At 45.5% G+C, this 23,094-nt stretch overlaps 1 protein-coding gene across 1 annotated transcript in view; it reads left to right on the top strand.

Moving 5' to 3' along the window:
• Nucleotides 1–23,094, top strand: part of LOC106581270 (serine/threonine-protein kinase NLK) — a 166,412-nt gene that overhangs the window by 86,241 nt on the left and 57,077 nt on the right. Inside the window, exons 2-3 of the mRNA XM_014163226.2 lie at nucleotides 17,534–17,663; nucleotides 17,859–17,914. Of these exons, the coding sequence (XP_014018701.1) occupies nucleotides 17,534–17,663; nucleotides 17,859–17,914 (186 nt within the window). The remainder of the gene's footprint in view (nucleotides 1–17,533; nucleotides 17,664–17,858; nucleotides 17,915–23,094) is intronic.

The following is a 23,094-nucleotide window of genomic DNA, read 5'->3' as shown; positions in this document are numbered from 1 at the left end:
CACTGAGGTGTATAGGTTACTCCACTGAGGTGTGTGTAGGTTACTCCACTGAGGTGTGTATAGGTTACTCCACTGAGGTGTGTATAGGTTACTCCACTGAGGTGTGTATAGGTTACTCCACTGAGGTGTGTATAGGTTACTCCACTGAGGTGTGTATAGGTTACTCCACTGAGGTGTATAGGTTACTCCACAGAGGTGTATAGGTTACTCCACTGAGGTGTATAGGTTACTCCACTGAGAGGTGTATAGGTTACTCCACTGAGGTGTGTATAGGTTACTCCACTGAGGTGTGTACAGGTTACTCCACTGAGGTGTGTATAGGTTACTCCACTGAGGGTGTGTATAGGTTACTCCACTGAGGGTGTACAGGTTACTCCACTGAGGTGTGTATAGGTTATTCCACTGAGGTGTGTACAGGTTACTCCACTGAGGTGTGTACAGGTTACTCCACTGAGGTGTATAGGTTACTCCACTGAGGTGTGTATAGGTTACTCCACTGAGGTGTGTATAGGTTACTCCACTGAGGTGTGTATAGGTTACTCCACTGAGGTGTGTATAGGTTACTCCACTGAGGTGTGTATAGGTTATTCCACTGAGGTGTGTATAGGTTACTCCACTGAGGTGTGTATAGGTTATTCCACTGAGGTGTAAAGGTTACTCCACTGAGGTGTAAAGGTTACTCCACTGAGGTGTGTATAGGTTACTCCACTGAGGTGTGTATAGGTTACTCCACTGAGGTGTGTATAGGTTACTCCACTGAGGTGTGTATAGGTTACTCCACTGAGGTGTGTATAGGTTACTCCACTGAGGTGTATAGGTTACTCCACTGAGGTGTGTATAGGTTACTCCACTGAGGTGTGTATAGGTTACTCCACTGAGGTGTGTACAGGTTACTCCACTGAGGTGTGTACAGGTTACTCCACTGAGTGTGTATAGGTTACTCCACTGAGGTGTGTATAGGTTATTCCACTGAGGTGTGTATAGGTTATTCCACTGAGGTGTGTATAGGTTACTCCACTGAGGTGTGTACAGGTTACTCCACTGAGGTGTACAGGATACTCCACTGAGGTGTGTACAGGTTACTCCACTGAGGGTGTATAGGATACTCCACTGAGGTGTGTATAGGTTACTCCACTGAGGTGTGTATAGGTTACTCCACTGAGGGTGTACAGGATACTCCACTGAGGTGTGTATAGGTTACTCCACTGAGGTGTGTATAGGTTACTCCACTGAGGTGTGTATAGGTTACTCCACTGAGGTGTGTATAGGTTACTCCACTGAGGTGTGTATAGGTTACTCCACTGAGGTGTGTATAGGTTACTCCACTGAGGTGTGTATAGGTTACTCCACTGAGGTGTGTATAGGTTACTCCACTGAGGTGTGTATAGGTTACTCCACTGAGGTGTGTATAGGTTACTCCACTGAGGTGTGTATAGGTTACTCCACTGAGGTGTGTATAGGTTACTCCACTGAGGTGTGTATAGGTTACTCCACTGAGGTGTGTATAGGTTACTCCACTGAGGTGTGTATAGGTTACTCCACTGAGGTGTGTATAGGTTACTCCACTGAGGTGTACAGGTTACTCCACTGAGGTGTGTATAGGTTACTCCACTGAGGTGTGTATAGGTTACTCCACTGAGTTGTGTGTAGGTTACTCCACTGAGGTGTGTGTATAGGTTACTCCACTGAGGTGTACAGGATACTCCACTGAGGTGTACAGGATACTCCACTGAGGTGTGTATAGGTTACTCCACTGAGGTGTACAGGTTACTCCACTGAGGTGTGTATAGGTTACTCCACTGAGGTGTGTATAGGTTACTCCACTGAGGTGTGTATAGGTTACTCCACTGAGGTGTGTATAGGTTACTCCACTGAGGTGTAAAGGTTACTCCACTGAGGTGTGTATAGGTTACTCCACTGAGGTGTGTATAGGTTACTCCACTGAGGTGTGTATAGGTTACTCCACTGAGGTGTGTATAGGTTATTCCACTGAGGTGTGTATAGGTTATTCCACTGAGGTGTGTATAGGTTATTCCACTGAGGTGTGTATAGGTTATTCCACTGAGGTGTACAGGTTACTCCACTGAGGTGTACAGGTTACTCCACTGAGGTGTGTATAGGTTACTCCACTGAGGTGTGTATAGGTTACTCCACTGAGGTGTGTACAGGTTACTCCACTGAGGTGTGTATAGGTTACTCCACTGAGGTGTGTATAGGTTACTCCACTGAGGGTGTACAGGATACTCCACTGAGGTGTACAGGATACTCCACTGAGGTGTACAGGATACTCCACTGAGGTGTATAGGATACTCCACTGAGGTGTGTACAGGTTACTCCACTGAGGTGTATAGGTTACTCCACTGAGGTGTGTATAGGTTACTCCACTGAGGTGTGTATAGGTTACTCCACTGAGGTGTGTATAGGTTACTCCACTGAGGTGTGTACAGGTTACTCCACTGAGGGTGTATAGGTTATTCCACTGAGGTGTGTACAGGTTACTCCACTGAGGGTGTATAGGTTACTCCACTGAGGTGTGTATAGGTTACTCCACTGAGGTGTGTATAGGTTACTCCACTGAGGTGTGTATAGGTTACTCCACTGAGGTGTGTACAGGTTATTCCACTGAGGTGTGTATAGGTTACTCCACTGAGGTGTGTATAGGTTACTCCACTGAGGTGTGTATAGGTTACTCCACTGAGGTGTGTATAGGTTACTCCACTGAGGTGTACAGGTTACTCCACTGAGGTGTGTATAGGTTACTCCACTGAGGTGTGTATAGGTTACTCCACTGAGGTGTGTATAGGTTACTCCACTGAGGTGTGTATAGGTTACTCCACTGAGGTGTACAGGTTACTCCACTGAGGTGTGTATAGGTTACTCCACTGAGGTGTGTATAGGTTACTCCACTGAGGTGTACAGGTTACTCCACTGAGGTGTGTATAGGTTATTCCACTGAGGTGTGTATAGGTTACTCCACTAAGGTGTACAGGTTATTCCACTAAGTTGTACAGGTTACTCCACTGAGGTGTGTATAGGTTATTCCACTGAGTTGTGTACAGGTTATTCCACTGAGGTGTGTATAGGTTACTCCACTGAGGTGTGTATAGGTTACTCCACTGAGGTGTACAGGATACTCCACTGAGGTGTGTATAGGTTACTCCACTGAGGTGTGTATAGGTTACTCCACTGAGGTGTATAGGTTACTCCACTGAGGTGTGTGTAGGTTACTCCACTGAGGTGTGTATAGGTTACTCCACTGAGGTGTGTGTAGGTTACTCCACTGAGGTGTGTATAGGTTACTCCACTGAGGTGTGTATAGGTTACTCCACTGAGGTGTGTATAGGTTACTCCACTGAGGTGTGTGTAGGTTACTCCACTGAGGTGTGTATAGCTTATTCCACTGAGGTGTATAGGTTACTCCACTGAGGTGTGTGTAGGTTACTCCACTGAGGTGTGTGTAGGTTACTCCACTGAGGTGTGTGTAGGTTACTCCACTGAGGTGTATAGGTTACTCCACTGAGGTGTATAGGTTACTCCACAGAGGTGTATAGGTTACTCCACAGAGGTGTATAGGTTACTCCACAGAGGTGTATAGGTTACTCCACAGAGGTGTATAGGTTACGCCACTGAGAGGTGTATAGGTTACTCCACTGAGGTGTGTATAGGTTACTCCACTGAGGTGTGTACAGGTTATTCCACTGAGGTGTGTACAGGTTATTCCACTGAGGTGTGTGTGTATAGGTTACTCCATTGAGGTGTACAGGTTACTCCACTGAGGGTTATAGGTTATTCCACTGAGGTGTGTTCAGGTTACTCCACTGAGGTGTGTATAGGTTACTCCACTGAGGTGTATAGGTTACTCCACTGAGGTGTGTATAGGTTACTCCACTGAGGTGTGTATAGGTTACTCCACTGAGGTGTGTATAGGTTACTCCACTGAGGTGTGTATAGGTTACTCCACTGAGGTGTGTATAGGTTACTCCACTGAGGTGTGTATAGGTTATTCCACTGAGGTGTAAAGGTTACTCCACTGAGGTGTAAAGGTTACTCCACTGAGGTGTGTAAAGGTTACTCCACTGAGGTGTGTATAGGTTATTCCACTGAGGTGTGTATAGGTTATTCCACTGAGGTGTGTATAGGTTATTCCACTGAGGTGTGTATAGGTTATTCCACTGAGGTGTGTATAGGTTACTCCACTGAGGTGTACAGGTTACTCCACTGAGGTGTACAGGTTACTCCACTGAGGTGTGTATAGGTTACTCCACTGAGGTGTATAGGATACTCCACTGAGGTGTGTAGGTTACTCCACTGAGGTGTAAAGGTTACTCCACTGAGGTGTGTATAGGTTATTCCACTGAGGTGTGTATAGGTTATTCCACTGAGGTGTGTATAGGTTATTCCACTGAGGTGTACAGGTTACTCCACTGAGGTGTACAGGATACTCCACTGAGGTGTACAGGATACTCCACTGAGGTGTACAGGATACTCCACTGAGGTGTACAGGATACTCCACTGAGGTGTACAGGATACTCCACTGAGGTGTGTATAGGTTACTCCACTGAGGTGTGTATAGGTTACTCCACTGAGGTGTATAGGATACTCCACTGAGGTGTGTATAGGTTACTCCACTGAGGTGTGTATAGGTTACTCCACTGAGGTGTGTATAGGTTACTCCACTGAGGTGTACAGGTTACTCCACTGAGGTGTGTATAGGTTACTCCACTGAGGTGTGTATAGGTTACTCCACTGAGGTGTGTATAGGTTACTCCACTGAGGTGTGTATAGGTTATTCCACTGAGGTGTACAGGTTACTCCACTGAGGTGTACAGGTTACTCCACTGAGGTGTGTATAGGTTACTCCACTGAGGTGTGTATAGGTTACTCCACTAAGGTGTACAGGTTATTCCACTAAGGTGTACAGGTTACTCCACTGAGGTGTGTATAGGTTATTCCACTGAGGTGTGTATAGGTTACTCCACTGAGGTGTGTATAGGTTACTCCACTGAGGTGTGTATAGGTTACTCCACTGAGGTGTACAGGTTACTCCACTGAGGTGTGTATAGGTTACTCCACTGAGGTGTGTATAGGTTACTCCACTGAGGTGTGTATAGGTTACTCCACTGAGGTGTGTATAGGTTACTCCACTGAGGTGTGTATAGGTTACTCCACTGAGGTGTGTATAGGTTACTCCACTGAGGTGTGTATAGGTTACTCCACTGAGGTGTGTATAGGTTACTCCATTGAGGTGTGTATAGGTTACTCCACTGAGGTGTGTATAGGTTATTCCACTGAGGTGTGTACAGGTTACTCCACTGAGGTGTGTACAGGTTACTCCACTGAGGTGTGTACAGGTTACTCCACTGAGGTGTGTATAGGTTACTCCACTGAGGTGTGTATAGGTTACTCCACTGAGGTGTACAGGTTACTCCACTGAGGTGTGTATAGGTTACTCCACTGAGGTGTGTATAGGTTACTCCACTGAGGTGTATAGGTTATTCCACTGAGGTGTGTATAGGTTATTCCACTGAGTGTGTATAGGTTACTCCACTGAGTGTGTATAGGTTACTCCACTGAGGTGTGTATAGGTTACTCCACTGAGGTGTGTATAGGTTATTCCACTGAGGTGTGTATAGGTTACTCCACTGAGGTGTGTATAGGTTACTCCACTGAGGTGTGTATAGGTTACTCCACTGAGGTGTACAGGTTACTCCACTGAGGTGTGTACAGGTTATTCCACTGAGGTGTGTATAGGTTACTCCACTGAGGTGTGTATAGGTTACTCCACTGAGGTGTGTATAGGTTACTCCACTGAGGTGTGTATAGGATACTCCACTGAGGTGTACAGGATACTCCACTGAGGTGTACAGGATACTCCACTGAGGTGTACAGGATACTCCACTGAGGTGTACAGGATACTCCACTGAGGTGTGTATAGGTTACTCCACTGAGGTGTATAGGTTACTCCACTGAGGTGTGTATAGGTTACTCCACTGAGGTGTATAGGTTACTCCACTGAGGTGTACAGGTTACTCCACTGAGGTGTGTATAGGTTACTCCACTGAGGTGTATAGGTTACTCCACTGAGGTGTGTATAGGTTACTCCACTGAGGTGTGTATAGGTTACTCCACTGAGGTGTGTACAGGTTACTCCACTGAGGTGTACAGGTTATTCCACTGAGGTGTATAGGTTACTCCACTGAGGTGTGTATAGGTTATTCCACTGAGTTGTGTACAGGTTATTCCACTGAGGTGTGTGTATCGGTTACTCCACTGAGGTGTGTATAGGTTACTCCACTGAGGTGTACAGGATACTCCACTGAGGTGTGTATAGGTTACTCCACTGAGGTGTGTATAGGTTACTCCACTGAGGTGTATAGGTTACTCCACTGAGGTGTGTGTATAGGTTACTCCACTGAGGGGTGTATAGGTTACTCCACTGAGGTGTGTGTAGGTTACTCCACTGAGGTGTGTGTAGGTTACTCCACTGAGGTGTGTATAGGTTACTCCACTGAGGTGTGTATAGGTTACTCCACTGAGGTGTACAGGTTACTCCACTGAGGTGTGTACAGGTTACTCTACTGAGGTGTGTGTAGGTTACTCCACTGAGGTGTATAGGTTACTCCACTGAGGTGTGTATAGGTTACTCCACTGAGGTGTGTACAGGTTACTCCACTGAGGTGTGTACAGGTTACTCCACTGAGGTGTGTGTAGGTTACTCCACTGAGGTGTATAGGTTACTCCACTGAGGTGTGTATAGGTTACTCCACTGAGGTGTGTATAGGTTACTCCACTGAGGTGTGTATAGGTTACTCCACTGAGGTGTACAGGTTACTCCACTGAGGTGTGTATAGGTTACTCCACTGAGGTGTACAGGTTACTCCACTGAGGTGTGTACAGGTTACTCCACTGAGGTGTGTATAGGTTACTCCACTGAGGTGTGTATAGGTTACTCCACTGAGGTGTGTATAGGTTACTCCACTGAGGTGTGTATAGGTTACTCCACTGAGGTGTGTATAGGTTACTCCACTGAGGTGTGTATAGGTTACTCCACTGAGGTGTGTATAGGTTACTCCACTGAGGTGTGTATAGGTTACTCCACTGAGGTGTGTATAGGTTACTCCACTGAGGTGTGTATAGGTTACTCCACTGAGGTGTGTATAGGTTACTCCACTGAGGTGTGTATAGGTTACTCCACTGAGGTGTGTATAGGTTACTCCACTGAGGTGTGTATAGGTTACTCCACTGAGGTGTGTATAGGTTATTCCACTGAGGTGTACAGGTTACTCCACTGAGGTGTGTACAGGTTACTCCACTGAGGTGTGTATAGGTTACTCCACTGAGGTGTATATAGGTTACTCCACTGAGGTGTATAGGTTACTCCACTGAGGTGTGTGTATAGGTTATTCCACTGAGGTGTATATAGGTTACTCCACTGAGGGGTGTATAGGTTACTCCACTGAGGTGTGTGTAGGTTACTCCACTGAGGTGTGTATAGGTTACTCCACTGAGGTGTGTGTAGGTTACTCCACTGAGGTGTGTGTAGGTTATTCCACTGAGGTGTACAGGTTATTCCACTGAGGTGTATAGGTTACTCCACTGAGGTGTGTATAGGTTACTCCACTGAGGTGTGTGTAGGTTATTCCACTGAGGTGTACAGGTTATTCCACTGAGGTGTATAGGTTACTCCACTGAGGTGTGTATAGGTTACTCCACTGAGGTGTACAGGTTACTCCACTGAGGTGTGTACAGGTTACTCCACTGAGGTGTGTACAGGTTACTCCACTGAGGTGTGTATAGGTTACTCCACTGAGGTGTGTATAGGTTACTCCACTGAGGTGTGTATAGGTTACTCCACTGAGGTGTGTATAGGTTACTCCACTGAGGTGTGTATAGGTTACTCCACTGAGGTGTGTATAGGTTACTCCACTGAGGTGTGTATAGGTTACTCCACTGAGGTGTGTATAGGTTACTCCACTGAGGTGTGTATAGGTTACTCCACTGAGGTGTGTATAGGTTACTCCACTGAGGTGTGTATAGGTTACTCCACTGAGGTGTGTATAGGTTACTCCACTGAGGTGTACAGGTTACTCCACTGAGGTGTGTATAGGTTACTCCACTGAGGTGTACAGGTTACTCCACTGAGGTGTACAGGTTATTCCACTGAGGTGTGTGTATAGGTTATTCCACTGAGGTGTGTATAGGTTATTCCACTGAGGTGTGTATAGGTTACTCCACTGAGGTGTACAGGTTACTCCACTGAGGTGTACAGGATACTCCACTGAGGTGTACAGGATACTCCACTGAGGTGTACAGGATACTCCACTGAGGTGTACAGGATACTCCACTGAGGTGTACAGGATACTCCACTGAGGTGTACAGGATACTCCACTGAGGTGTACAGGATACTCCACTGAGGTGTGTATAGGTTACTCCACTGAGGTGTGTATAGGTTACTCCACTGAGGTGTATAGGTTACTCCACTGAGGTGTGTATAGGTTACTCCACTGAGGTGTGTACAGGTTACTCCACTGAGGTGTATAGGTTACTCCACTGAGGTGTGTATAGGTTACTCCACTGAGGTGTGTATAGGTTACTCCACTGAGGTGTGTATAGGTTACTCCACTGAGGTGTGTATAGGTTACTCCACTGAGGTGTGTATAGGTTACTCCACTGAGGTGTGTATAGGTTACTCCACTGAGGTGTGTATAGGTTACTCCACTGAGGTGTGTATAGGTTACTCCACTGAGGTGTGTATAGGTTACTCCACTGAGGTGTACAGGTTATTCCACTGAGGTGTACAGGTTACTCCACTGAGGTGTGTATAGGTTATTCCACTGAGTTGTGTACAGGTTATTCCACTGAGGTGTGTGTATCGGTTACTCCACTGAGGTGTGTATAGGTTACTCCACTGAGGTGTACAGGATACTCCACTGAGGTGTGTATAGGTTACTCCACTGAGGTGTGTATAGGTTACTCCACTGAGGTGTGTATAGGTTACTCCACTGAGGTGTGTATAGGTTACTCCACTGAGGTGTGTATAGGTTACTCCACTGAGGTGTATAGGTTACTCCACTGAGGTGTGTGTATAGGTTACTCCACTGAGGGGTGTATAGGTTACTCCACTGAGGTGTGTGTAGGTTACTCCACTGAGGTGTGTGTAGGTTACTCCACTGAGGTGTGTATAGGTTACTCCACTGAGGTGTGTATAGGTTACTCCACTGAGGTGTACAGGTTACTCCACTGAGGTGTGTACAGGTTACTCTACTTAGGTGTGTGTAGGTTACTCCACTGAGGTGTATAGGTTACTCCACTGAGGTGTGTATAGGTTACTCCACTGAGGTGTGTATAGGTTACTCCACTGAGGTGTGTATAGGTTACTCCACTGAGGTGTGTATAGGTTACTCCACTGAGGTGTACAGGTTACTCCACTGAGGTGTGTACAGGTTACTCCACTGAGGTGTGTACAGGTTACTCCACTGAGGTGTGTATAGGTTACTCCACTGAGGTGTGTACAGGTTACTCCACTGAGGTGTGTATAGGTTACTCCACTGAGGTGTACAGGTTACTCCACTGAGGTGTGTATAGGTTACTCCACTGAGGTGTGTATAGGTTACTCCACTGAGGTGTGTACAGGTTACTCCACTGAGGTGTGTACAGGTTACTCCACTGAGGTGTGTATAGGTTACTCCACTGAGGTGTGTACAGGTTACTCCACTGAGGTGTGTATAGGTTACTCCACTGAGGTGTGTATAGGTTACTCCACTGAGGTGTGTATAGGTTACTCCACTGAGGTGTATAGGTTACTCCACTGAGGTGTGTATAGGTTACTCCACTGAGGTGTGTATAGGTTACTCCACTGAGGTGTGTATAGGTTACTCCACTGAGGTGTGTACAGGTTACTCCACTGAGGTGTGTATAGGTTACTCCACTGAGGTGTGTATAGGTTACTCCACTGAGGTGTGTATAGGTTACTCCACTGAGGTGTGTATAGGTTACTCCACTGAGGGTGTATAGGTTACTCCACTGAGGTGTGTACAGGTTATTCCACTGAGGTGTGTATAGGTTACTCCACTGAGGTGTATAGGTTACTCCACTGAGGTGTATAGGTTACTCCACTGAGGTGTGTATAGGTTACTCCACTGAGGTGTGTATAGGTTACTCCACTGAGGTGTGTATAGGTTACTCCACTGAGGTGTGTATAGGTTACTCCACTGAGGTGTGTATAGGTTACTCCACTGAGGTGTGTACAGGTTACTCCACTGAGGTGTGTATAGGTTACTCCACTGAGGTGTACAGGTTACTCCACTGAGGTGTGTATAGGTTACTCCACTGAGGTGTGTATAGGTTACTCCACTGAGGTGTGTATAGGTTACTCCACTGAGGTGTGTATAGGTTACTCCACTGAGGTGTGTATAGGTTACTCCACTGAGGTGTGTATAGGTTACTCCACTGAGGTGTACAGGTTACTCCACTGAGGTGTGTATAGGTTACTCCACTGAGGTGTGTATAGGTTACTCCACTGAGGTGTATAGGTTATTCCACTGAGGTGTGTATAGGTTATTCCACTGAGGTGTAAAGGTTACTCCACTGAGGTGTGTATAGGTTACTCCACTGAGGTGTGTATAGGTTACTCCACTGAGGTGTGTATAGGTTACTCCACTGAGGTGTGTATAGGTTATTCCACTGAGGTGTGTATAGGTTATTCCACTGAGGTGTGTATAGGTTACTCCACTGAGGTGTGTATAGGTTATTCCACTGAGGTGTATATAGGTTACTCCACTGAGGGGTGTATAGGTTACTCCACTGAGGTGTGTGTAGGTTACTCCACTGAGGTGTGTATAGGTTACTCCACTGAGGTGTGTGTAGGTTATTCCACTGAGGTGTACAGGTTATTCCACTGAGGTGTGTATAGGTTACTCCACTGAGGTGTGTATAGGTTACTCCACTGAGGTGTGTATAGGTTACTCCACTGAGGTGTGTACAGGTTACTCCACTGAGGTGTACAGGTTACTCCACTGAGGTGTGTATAGGTTACTCCACTGAGGTGTGTATAGGTTACTCCACTGAGGTGTGTATAGGTTACTCCACTGAGGTGTGTATAGGTTACTCCACTGAGGTGTGTATAGGTTACTCCACTGAGGTGTGTATAGGTTACTCCACTGAGGTGTGTATAGGTTACTCCACTGAGGTGTGTATAGGTTACTCCACTGAGGTGTGTATAGGTTACTCCACTGAGGTGTGTATAGGTTACTCCACTGAGGTGTGTATAGGTTACTCCACTGAGGTGTGTATAGGTTACTCCACTGAGGTGTGTACAGGTTACTCCACTGAGGTGTGTATAGGTTACTCCACTGAGGTGTACAGGTTACTCCACTGAGGTGTGTATAGGTTACTCCACTGAGGTGTGTATAGGTTACTCCACTGAGGTGTGTATAGGTTACTCCACTGAGGTGTACAGGTTACTCCACTGAGGTGTGTATAGGTTACTCCACTGAGGTGTGTATAGGTTACTCCACTGAGGTGTACAGGTTATTCCACTGAGGTGTGTATAGGTTATTCCACTGAGGTGTGTATAGGTTACTCCACTGAGGTGTGTATAGGTTACTCCACTGAGGTGTACAGGTTACTCCACTGAGGTGTACAGGTTACTCCACTGAGGTGTGTACAGGTTACTCCACTGAGGTGTACAGGTTACTCCACTGAGGTGTACAGGTTACTCCACTGAGGTGTGTATAGGTTACTCCACTGAGGTGTGTATAGGTTACTCCACTGAGGTGTGTATAGGTTACTCCACTGAGGTGTGTACAGGTTACTCCACTGAGGTGTGTATAGGTTACTCCACTGAGGTGTGTATAGGTTACTCCACTGAGGTGTGTATAGGTTACTCCACTGAGGTGTGTATAGGTTACTCCACTGAGGTGTGTATAGGTTACTCCACTGAGGTGTGTATAGGTTACTCCACTGAGGTGTGTATAGGTTACTCCACTGAGGTGTGTATAGGTTACTCCACTGAGGTGTGTATAGGTTACTCCACTGAGGTGTGTATAGGTTACTCCACTGAGGTGTGTATAGGTTACTCCACTGAGGTGTACAGGTTACTCCACTGAGGTGTGTATAGGTTACTCCACTGAGGTGTACAGGTTACTCCACTGAGGTGTGTATAGGTTACTCCACTGAGGTGTGTATAGGTTACTCCACTGAGTGTGTATAGGTTACTCCACTGAGGTGTGTATAGGTTACTCCACTGAGGTGTGTATAGGTTACTCCACTGAGGTGTGTATAGGTTACTCCACTGAGGTGTGTATAGGTTACTCCACTGAGGTGTGTATAGGTTACTCCACTGAGGTGTGTATAGGTTACTCCACTGAGGTGTGTATAGGTTACTCCACTGAGGTGTGTATAGGTTACTCCACTGAGGTGTGTGTAGGTTACTCCACTGAGGTGTGTGTAGGTTACTCCACTGAGGTGTGTATAGGTTACTCCACTGAGGTGTGTATAGGTTACTCCACTGAGGTGTGTATAGGTTACTCCACTGAGGTGTGTACAGGTTACTCTACTGAGGTGTGTGTAGGTTACTCCACTGAGGTGTATAGGTTACTCCACTGAGGTGTGTATAGGTTACTCCACTGAGGTGTGTATAGGTTACTCCACTGAGGTGTATAGGTTACTCCACTGAGGTGTGTACAGGTTACTCCACTGAGGTGTATAGGTTACTCCACTGAGGTGTGTATAGGTTACTCCACTGAGGTGTGTATAGGTTACTCCACTGAGGTGTGTATAGGTTACTCCACTGAGGTGTGTATAGGTTACTCCACTGAGGTGTGTATAGGTTACTCCACTGAGGTGTGTATAGGTTACTCCACTGAGGTGTGTATAGGTTACTCCACTGAGGGGTGTATAGGTTACTCCACTGAGGTGTGTATAGGTTACTCCACTGAGGTGTGTATAGGTTATTCCACTGAGGTGTGTATCGGTTCCTCCACTGAGGTGTACAGGTTACTCCACTGAGGTGTACAGGTTACTCCACTGAGGTGTGTATAGGTTACTCCACTGAGGTGTGTATAGGTTACTCCACTGAGGTGTGTAAAGGTTACTCCACTGAGGTGTGTACAGGTTACTCCACTGAGGTGTGTATAGGTTACTCCACTGAGGTGTGTATAGGTTACTCCACTGAGGTGTGTACAGGTTACTCCACTGAGGTGTGTACAGGTTACTCCACTGAGGTGTGTATAGGTTACTCCACTGAGGTGTGTATAGGTTACTCCACTGAGGTGTGTATAGGTTACTCCACTGAGGTGTGTATAGGTTACTCCACTGAGGTGTGTATAGGTTACTCCACTGAGGTGTACAGGTTACTCCACTGAGGTGTGTATAGGTTACTCCACTGAGGTGTGTATAGGTTACTCCACTGAGGTGTACAGGTTACTCCACTGAGGTGTGTATAGGTTACTCCACTGAGGTGTGTACAGGTTACTCCACTGAGGTGTACAGGTTACTCCACTGAGGTGTGTATAGGTTACTCCACTGAGGTGTATAGGTTACTCCACTGAGGTGTGTATAGGTTACTCCACTGAGGTGTGTATAGGTTACTCCACTGAGGTGTGTACAGGTTACTCCACTGAGGTGTGTACAGGTTATTCCACTGAGGTGTGTGTGTATAGGTTACTCCATTGAGGTGTACAGGTTACTCCACTGAGGGTTATAGGTTATTCCACTGAGGTGTGTTCAGGTTACTCCACTGAGGTGTACAGGTTACTCCACTGAGGTGTGTTCAGGTTACTCCACTGAGGTGTATAGGTTACTCCACTGAGGTGTGTATAGGTTACTCCACTGAGGTGTATAGGTTACTCCACTGAGGTGTGTATAGGTTACTCCACTGAGGTGTGTATAGGTTACTCCACTGAGGTGTATAGGTTATTCCACTGAGGTGTGTATAGGTTATTCCACTGAGGTGTAAAGGTTACTCCACTGAGGTGTAAAGGTTACTCCACTGAGGTGTAAAGGTTACTCCACTGAGGTGTGATAGGTTATTCCACTGAGGTGTGTATAGGTTACTCCACTGAGGTGTATAGGTTACTCCACTGAGGTGTATAGGATATTCCACTGAGGTGTGTATAGGTTATTCCGCTGAGGTGTACAGGTTACTCCACTGAGGTGTACAGGTTACTCCACTTAGGTGTATAGGTTATTCCACTGAGGTGTGTATAGGTTATTCCACTGAGGTGTGTATAGGTTACTCCACTGAGGTGTACAGGATACTCCACTGAGGTGTGTATAGGTTATTCCACTGAGGTGTGTAAAGGTTACTCCACTGAGGTGTACAGGTTATTCCACTGAGGTGTGTATAGGTTATTCCACTGAGGTGTGTATAGGTTACTCCACTGAGGTGTACAGGTTACTCCATGGAGGTTGGGATATTGCATTTGCAAATTTATGAGGCACAAGACCCCATCGAAAACAAGATGGTATATTTAAAAGATTCGTAGGTATTGTCCTAAAAATTCCAATTATACAAACATGTTATGCTCACTAACGTGTGTGGTGTTGAATTGAATTCTTGCATGATTTGGGCAGTGGATAGCAGGCAGCACAGCACACAGGTCTCAACCACACAGTTCAATGTTCTGCCAGAGATGCAGACTATTTCAGCAGCCTTTGCCACTGAGTGGAGGCAGCTGTACGTTGTATTTATGACAAGATCAGGTAGGCCAGGCAGGCTTCAGCCCTGAGTTCCAACAGGGCTTTCCTTGGCTCTCATCTGAACTTGTCACTGTGTGTCGGTGTGTAGTCGGTCTATCCAAGAGATAAATGTAATCAGGACACCCCTTCCCCTTGATTCCCCCCACGCCACCCCGTACTCTCTCCCAGTGATGCCTCTATCAGCAAGTACCCCGTCAGCCCATATCAGAAGACTTGCTGCATGGCAGTAGGTTTGAATCAAACCACAATCGACGGATACATTTTTCATTCCTGGCCATTCTGGAAGAAGGAAATAATACGTGGAACCAGCCTTTTCTTCTTAGATTAAACTCTTATGCTTTTAGGGTTTATTTTTCCTGCTCTGTTTGAAGTGGGGGATAATATTCTTTTGGGAAAGCGTTTCATCTCCAAAAGGCTTGCTGATTAGAAACTGTGAGGGTCTGAGAGATCCTCAAGGTGCTGCCTCTCATCTCTCGGCCTATTTGTGTGTGTGTGAGAGAGGGTTCATGGGTATATTGGTGAATGTGTGTTTGTGTGCGACTCTGTGGGGTGCTGCAGTGTACGAAAGTGTGTGTGTGTGTTCGCACGTTTGCGTGTGTTTGTGTCTACGTGTGTTTCCTTTAAGTGAGATGTGGGTGCCAGTGGCGTCTGGCCTGTCTCACTCATGTGGCTCTCTGCTCCATCTGCTTAGATCACCTGGGGAGAGGCGCTTAAACTGCAGCCGTGTGTGTGTGTGTGTGTGTGTGTGTGTGTGTGTGTGTGTGTGTGTGTGTGTGTGTGTGTGTGTGTGTGTGTGTGTGTGTGTGTGTGTGTGTGTGTGTGTGTGTGTGAGAAATCTGCCTGTCTGTTAATGATCCATCTGCGGCATAATTGCAGGCATGATAAATTAAACAAATACTTCATCCAGTTAACTATTTACCGTATTCTCTCCATCGGATCAAACTGTCTTCTCGTCTCCACACTTTGTTATTAACTTTTATTACCTTTCACACATCATCTGAGTGATTATGTGGATTTATAAATACTACATTGATTCTCGGGTGTGGTGGTGTGTGTGTGTGTGTGTGTGTGTGTGTGTGTGTGTGTGTGTTAGGGGTTTAGGATGTTCTAGCTCGTGTTACATTAGATGCATGTTGACAAACTACACAGTGTGCCTCAATGACCTCCATCTCAGTGGAAATAAATAACCCCTATTTCACAACGTTGCTGTTTTCTGTTGCTGGGAATTGTAAAGTGCTTTGCCTTAATCTTCCTCTTAAGGCTGGAGTTAGGTGATTGTTATGAAGACATTTCCTTTTAAGAAAAATGTAATAAATATTGCTATTTAATGCAGAAACCAATTGCATCCCTGCTAAGATGATAGTATCTTTAGTAGTGTAAACAAATCGCATCCCTGCTAAGATGATAGTATCTTTAGTAGTGTAAACAAATCGCATCCCTGCTAAGATGATAGTATCTTTAGTAGTGTAAACAAATCGCATCCCTGCTAAGATGATAGTATCTTTAGTAGTGTAAACAAATCGCATCCCTGCTAAGATGATAGTATCTTTAGTAGTGTAAACAAATCGCATCCCTGCTAAGATGATAGTATCTTTAGTAGTGTAACCAAATCACATCCCTGCTAAGATGATAGTACCTTTAGTAGTGTAACCAAAGCAGCACCCCTGCTAAGATGATAGTATCTTTAGTAGTGTAAACAAACCGCATCCCTGCTAAGATGATAGTATCTTTAGTAGTGTAACCAAATCGCATCCCTGCTAAGATGATAGTACCTTTAGTAGTGTAACCAAATCACATCCCTGCTAAGATGATAGTATCTTTAGTAGTGTAACCAAAGCAGCACCCCTGCTAAGATGATAGTACCTTTAGTAGTGTAACCAAATCACATCCCTGCTAAGATGATAGTATCTTTAGTAGTGTAACCAAACCGCATCCCTGCTAAGATGATAGTATCTTTAGTAGTGTAAACAAACCGCATCCCTGCTAAGATGATAGTGCCTTTAGTAGTGTAACCAAAGCAGCACCCCTGCTAAGATGATAGTATCTTTAGTAGTGTAACCAAAGCAGCACCCCTGCTAAGATGATAGTACCTTTAGTAGTGTAACCAAAGCAGCACCCCTGCTAAGATGATAGTATCTTTAGTAGTGTAACCAAATCACATCCCTGCTAAGATGATAGTACCTTTAGTAGTGTAACCAAAGCAGCACCCCTGCTAAGATGATAGTACCTTTAGTAGTGTAACCAAAGCAGCACCCCTGCTAAGATGATAGGACCTTTAGTAGTGTAACCAAAGCAGCACCCCTGCTAAGATGATAGGACCTTTAGTAGTGTAACCAAAGCAGCACCCCTGCTAAGATGATAGGACCTTTAGTAGTGTAACCAAATCACATCCCTGCTAAGATGATAGTACCTTTAGTAGTGTAACCAAAGCAGCACCCCTGCTAAGATGATAGTACCTTTAGTAGTGTAACCAAATCACATCCCTGCTAAGATGATAGTACCTTTAGTAGTGTAACCAAAGCAGCACCCCTGCTAAGATGATAGTATCTTTAGTAGTGTAACCAAATCACATCCCTGCTAAGATGATAGTACCTTTAGTAATGTAACCAGAGCAGCGTTTAACCTGAACTGCACTTATTGCTCTCATCACACTGTTAGTATTGATCATTTCTTAGGGACTATGCTTGTTTGTTCATGCTATTGTTTTTAATCCCTTATTGTATTCCCACTCACTCTGAATAAGGGGCCGGGCAGCAACTACATGACTATGGCAGGAGCGTGCTGTGTGCCATCTGTGAGGGTCTTGTCTCATGCTCTGATCCTCTCCCTCCAGGTCAGTGACGGACCCCCGGGATGGAAAGCGAGTCGCCCTCAAAAAGATGCCCAATGTCTTCCAGAACCTCGTCTCCTGTAAGAGGGTCTTCCGCGAGCTGAAGATGCTGTGCTTCTTCAAACATGATAATGTGAGTGGGTGGAAACCCTCCCTCCTCCCTCCTCTATGTCAATGCCCTCCCCTCTTTTGATCCCTCCCTCTTTCCTTCTCTTCCACCTGTCACCTCCCAACCTCGTTTCTTGTCCTTTCCTATTCTCTCTCTCTCTCTGATCCCTCTCACCCTCCGCTCCCTACAGACGTGCCTGACCTCCTCTCCTCTCCACAGGTGCTCTCGGCTCTCGACATCCTACAGCCTCCACACATCGACTACTTTGAGGAAATGTATCCTTAACCGATGACATTGTGGCCAGTCTATGTGGCCTGTATTCATCAAACCCCTTCCTTTCAGTCTCACAATCATAGGAGTTTAAAACAACCTCTTGCACATATTCCATGCAATTTTTTTAAGCAGCTTTGTTAGCTATCAGTGAATCTCCCAGGCTGCTGGTTCCTTCCACAGATTAAAGCGAACAGACTTGTCTGCTGTAGATTAAATCTGACCTGGTTGCGTTGTTTAGATGGGATGTCTTGTGTTGTGTCATTGCTGCTAAATTGGCTCAGCCCGTATGGAGTCAGTCCAGAACCAGTCTGAGACCTGCTGGAGATTGTAGACTCAGATCCAGTCTTATGCTACCTGCTGGAAGGCCCCTATCAGATTTAAAACTCTCTCTCTCTCTATCACCTATGCCCAGTGAAGTCTATGTCTGCTGGGGTTGTTAAAATGGTGCGATTTTTACTGAGCTGTCTCATTGACATTATTTTGCCTCCAGGAGTGACAGTTGAGGCGTGGGAGGAGACCGGAGGCAAGGAGCTGTGCTTGCTGATTCAGTGGGAGATAGATAGGGATGATCTACTAGCAGGAAGCGTCTACCTCCTTTTCACTCTTATAGGTGGTTGGGGGGGTGGTAGTTTGGCTGTTTGTTTACCCACCGCTATCCCCCATATTGGTGCTCATCAGTCGACAGCACTATCAGTTGGGATCTAGTGACTGACTGACTATGGTAGCTTTGGAAAAACGAGTTGAGCCTGCTCCCATCTGCATGTTCAGGGTGAAGGGAAAGGCACAAGCCTCTCACCGACACCTTTAGTTACCTTTTCCTTGGCGTCCCGGCACTTAACTGCCTAATGGTTTATTTTGGGTGGAGGAGGATGAGGAGGGCGGAATGGAGGTAAGGAGTGTAAAACGTTGACACGCCCCATTTAGTTTCCTTTCGTATTTCTAATATTTCCTTGATGGGCTGGAATTGGAGGAATGAGGTTTGAGGCTGTCTGAGCTTTCTCGGTAATCTAGCATATAATTTAATCATACAAATGACACGCTGCTCCCCCGTATTGAACTGGCTCCCGGTCACTCCATATGCTCTTATAAGCCCTTCACTACGTTTTTGTATTTCTATTTTAGATCTCTCTAAACCAAGTGGTTCTTTGGTTCTGTCTTGGCAGTCTTTCTAGTGAATTATGAGAGAAAGAAAATAAACAAAACCCACTTTGTCTTTATTAGCTGAGAGATTTATTTATCTCTGTATTTTTTTGACGTTACTCATTCGTCATAGTGATTATTGGCTTTACTCTTAAATGTGTGACATTCTGCTGCTTTTGGACCCACTTTAAAGCACACAATGGAAGCCCCTAATGAGTGTATTGTATAGCAGCATGTTTCTGTGTGCATTTTGATACTAGAATATACAACAACAAGAACGACTGGGATATATGCTGTGCTCTCGCGTGCATGACAACTTCTGCCTTTGAGAGTGTTAGGGGGAGTGGTGGCATATTGAACTCGGTTTATTCGAAGGCAGGCAGGATCCCTATCTTTCTCTCCACTCTCTCTCTTTCTCTCTCCTTTTCTATCTCTCATTCTCTCTCTCATGGCATGTTTAGCAAAGCAAGGGAGATGAGGATGTTGGGGAGCTAGGAGGTTTTACAGGGAGTGTTGTCACACACCTTCCCTGGAAACGTTCCCCTCTCCACAGCACAGCAGGCAGAGAGGCAGGCAGGCATGCAGGCAGGGCCCTTGGCAGGAGCAGCAGGACAAAGCTCTGGAGAGCCGGAAGGAATAGGCTCTGGAAACAGATATGTAATCTGGATTTTCACCCTCCCTCTCGCTCTCTCTCTCTCTTTTTCTCTGTCTCTCTCTCTCTGTGTTTCTCTTTCTCACTTTCTATCTCTCACTCTCTTTATCTTCCTGTCTCTCTCTTTCTCTCTCTGTGTGTCTCTCTTTCTATCTCTCTCTCGCTCTCTGTTTCGCTCTCTCTTTCTCATTCTCTCTCTGTGTCCCTTTTTCTCCACTTTCCCTTTGCTGATGTAGATTTGTCCACTATGAATCCAATCACATTGTATATTTCTGTATTTTTCATTTTTATTCTAGTGAGAAGAGACATTAAGGTTTTTGTTTAGTAACGTAACACTAAAGCTATGAATAAATCACAGAGCTTTGTTGGAAGTATGGGTCCTTGGTTAGAGCTTGGAGAGGTAGGACTCAGCTTTCTGTGATGTAACTATCCTGTTCTATGTATATCCGGGGGGCACACACACACTAGTCTGCTGCTGCTTGCATCCTGCAAAGGTGTGTGTGTGTAGGGGTCAGGGCTCTAAATTAAACAGTTTAATTGGTAGCACTGGTGCTCCCAACTTTAAAAAGTTAGGAGCACCACATGAAATTTAGGAGCGCCCAATTATTTTGTTTTTTTTATACATTGATTTAGATACAGCTTATATTGGGCCTATATGAATTTGAGTTACTTTTGAAGCACGTGTTGTGCCTTAGAAACTAATATGTAATACTGTAAAGAGATACATTTATAAATGGAGAAAGTTCAGCACTGTTGCTACTCTCCCTAGGAGTAGCCGTCCTGAAAAGATGACAGTAAGAGCACAGCTCAGAATGCTCAGTGAGGTTGAGAAGAATCCAGCAGTGTCAGCTGAAGACTTACAGAAATCTCTGGAACATGCTAACATCTCTGTTGACGAGTCTAAAATACATAAAACAATAAACAAGAATGGTGTTCATGGGAGGACACTACGGAAGAAAAAACATTGCTGCATGTCTGAAGTTCGCAAAAGAGCACCTGGATGTTCCACAGCGCTACTGGCAAAATATTCTGTGAACAGATTAAACTAAAGTTGAGTTGTTTGGAAGGACCACACAACACTATGTGTGGAGAAAAAAGGCACAGCACACCAACATCAAAACCTCATCCCAACTATAAAGTATGGTGGAAGGAGCATCATGGTTAGGGGATGCTTTGCTGCCTCAGGGCCTGGACAGCTTGCTATCATCGACGGAATAACAAATTCCCATGTTTATCGAGACATTTTGCAGGAGAATGTAAGACTATCTGTACGCCAATTGAAGCTCAACAGAAGTTTGGTGATGCAACAGGACAACGACCCAAAACACAGAAGTAAATCAACAACAGAATGGCTTCAACAGAAGAAAATATGCCTTCTGGAGGGGCCCAGTCAGAGTCCTGACCTCAACTCAATTGCGATGCTGTGGCATGACCTCAAGAGAAAGGTTCACACCAGACATTCCAAGAATATTGTTGAACTGAAACAGTTTTGTAAAGTGGAATGGTCCAAAATTCCTCCTGACCATTGTGGTCAGGTCAGGTCTGGTCCACAACTACAGAAAACATTTGGTTGAGGTTATTGCTGCCAAAGGAGGGTCAACCAGTTATTACGTCCAAGGGTACACATACTTTTTCCACCCTGCAGTGTGAATGTTTACACGGTGTGTTCAATAAAGACATTAAAACGTATAATTGTTTGTGTTATTAGTTTAAGCAGACTGTGTTTGTCTATTGTTGTGACCTAGATGAAATTGTATGACTAATTTATGCAGAAATCCAGGTAATTCCAAAGGGTTCACATACTTTTTCTTGTAGGTAGGGGTTAAGTGACTAAGCAACAGGATCGATAATAGGCAGTAGAAGCAGCATATGTGACGAGTCAAAAGAGTTAGTGCAAAGGGGGGTCAATGCAGATAATCCGGGTAGCTATTTGGTTAACTATTTAGCAGTCTTATGGCATTGGGCTAGAAGCTGTTCACAGTCCTGTTGGTTCCAGACTTGGTGCATCGGTACTGGTTGCCGTGCTGTTGCAGAGACAACAGTCTATGACTTTGGTGGCTGGAGTATTTCACAATTTTTAGGGCCTTCCTCTGACACCGCCTGGTATAGAGGTCCTGGATGGCAGGGAGCTCAGCCCCATTGATGTACTGGGCCGCACGGACTACCCTCTGTAGTGCCTTGCGGTCAGATGCCAAGCAGTTGCCATACCAAGCGTTGATGCAGCCAGTCAAGATGCTCTCAATGGTGCAACTTTTTGAGGATCTGAGGGCCCATGCCAAATCTTTTCAGCCTCCTGAGGAGGAAGAGGAATTGATGTGCCTTCTTCACGAAGTGTTGGTGTGTGTATGGGGGGAGATGGGGGAGGGGTTTATTGGGATCCCCATTAGCCGATGGCGACAGCTAGTCTGCCTGGGGTCCGACACATAACAAGAAAAACATTAAACAAAAATATTTTACAATTTACATATATGAAAAAACATTAACATAGACATTACAACTAGGTAAAATCAAATGTTATTTGTCACATACACATGGTTAGCAGATGATAATGCGAGTGTAGCAAAATGCTTGTGCTTCTGGTTCTGACAGTGCAGTAAGATCTAGTAATCACAAGTAATCTAACAATCCCCCAACAACTACCTAATGCACACACATCTAAAAGGGGTGAATGAGAAAATGTACATATAAATATATGGATGAGCAATGGCCAAGCGACTTAGGCAAGGTGCAATAGATGGTTTAAAATACAGTTTATACATATGAGATGAGTAATGTAAGACATGTAAACATTATTAAAAGTGGCATTATTTAAAGTGGCATTGTTTAAAGTGACTAGTGGCCTGTCAGAAAGTCCAGGACCCAATTGCACAGGGCGGGGTTGAGGCCCAGGGCCTCCAGCTTGATGATGAGCTTGGAGGGTACTATGGTGTTGAATGCTGAGCTGTAGTCAATGAACAGCATTCTTACATAGGTATTCCGCTTGTCCAGATGGGATAGCGCAGTGTGATGGCCATCTGTGCATCATCTGTGGACCTGTTGGGGCGGTATGCAAACTGAAGTGGGTCTAGGGTGGCCGGTAAGGTGGAGGTGATATGATCCTTGACTAGTCTCTCAAAGCACTTCATGATGACAGAAGTGAGTGATACGGGGCGGTAGTCATTTAGTTCAGTTATCTTTGCCTTCTTGGGTACAGGAACAATGGTGGCCATCTTGAAGCATGTGGGGACAGCAGACTGGGATAGGGAGCAATTGAATATGTCCGTAAACACACCAGCCAGCTGGTCTGCGCATCTTCTGAGGACGCGGCTAGGGATGCTGTCTGGTCCAGCAGCCTTGCAAGGGTTAACACATTTAAATGTTTTACTCACATCGGCCACGGAGAAGGGGGGG

Source organism: Salmo salar, chromosome ssa20 (assembly GCF_905237065.1).
Source record: "Salmo salar chromosome ssa20, Ssal_v3.1, whole genome shotgun sequence".
In the NCBI taxonomy this organism is placed as follows: Eukaryota; Metazoa; Chordata; class Actinopteri; order Salmoniformes; family Salmonidae; genus Salmo; species Salmo salar.
This window is presented reverse-complemented; position numbering and strand designations above follow the sequence as displayed.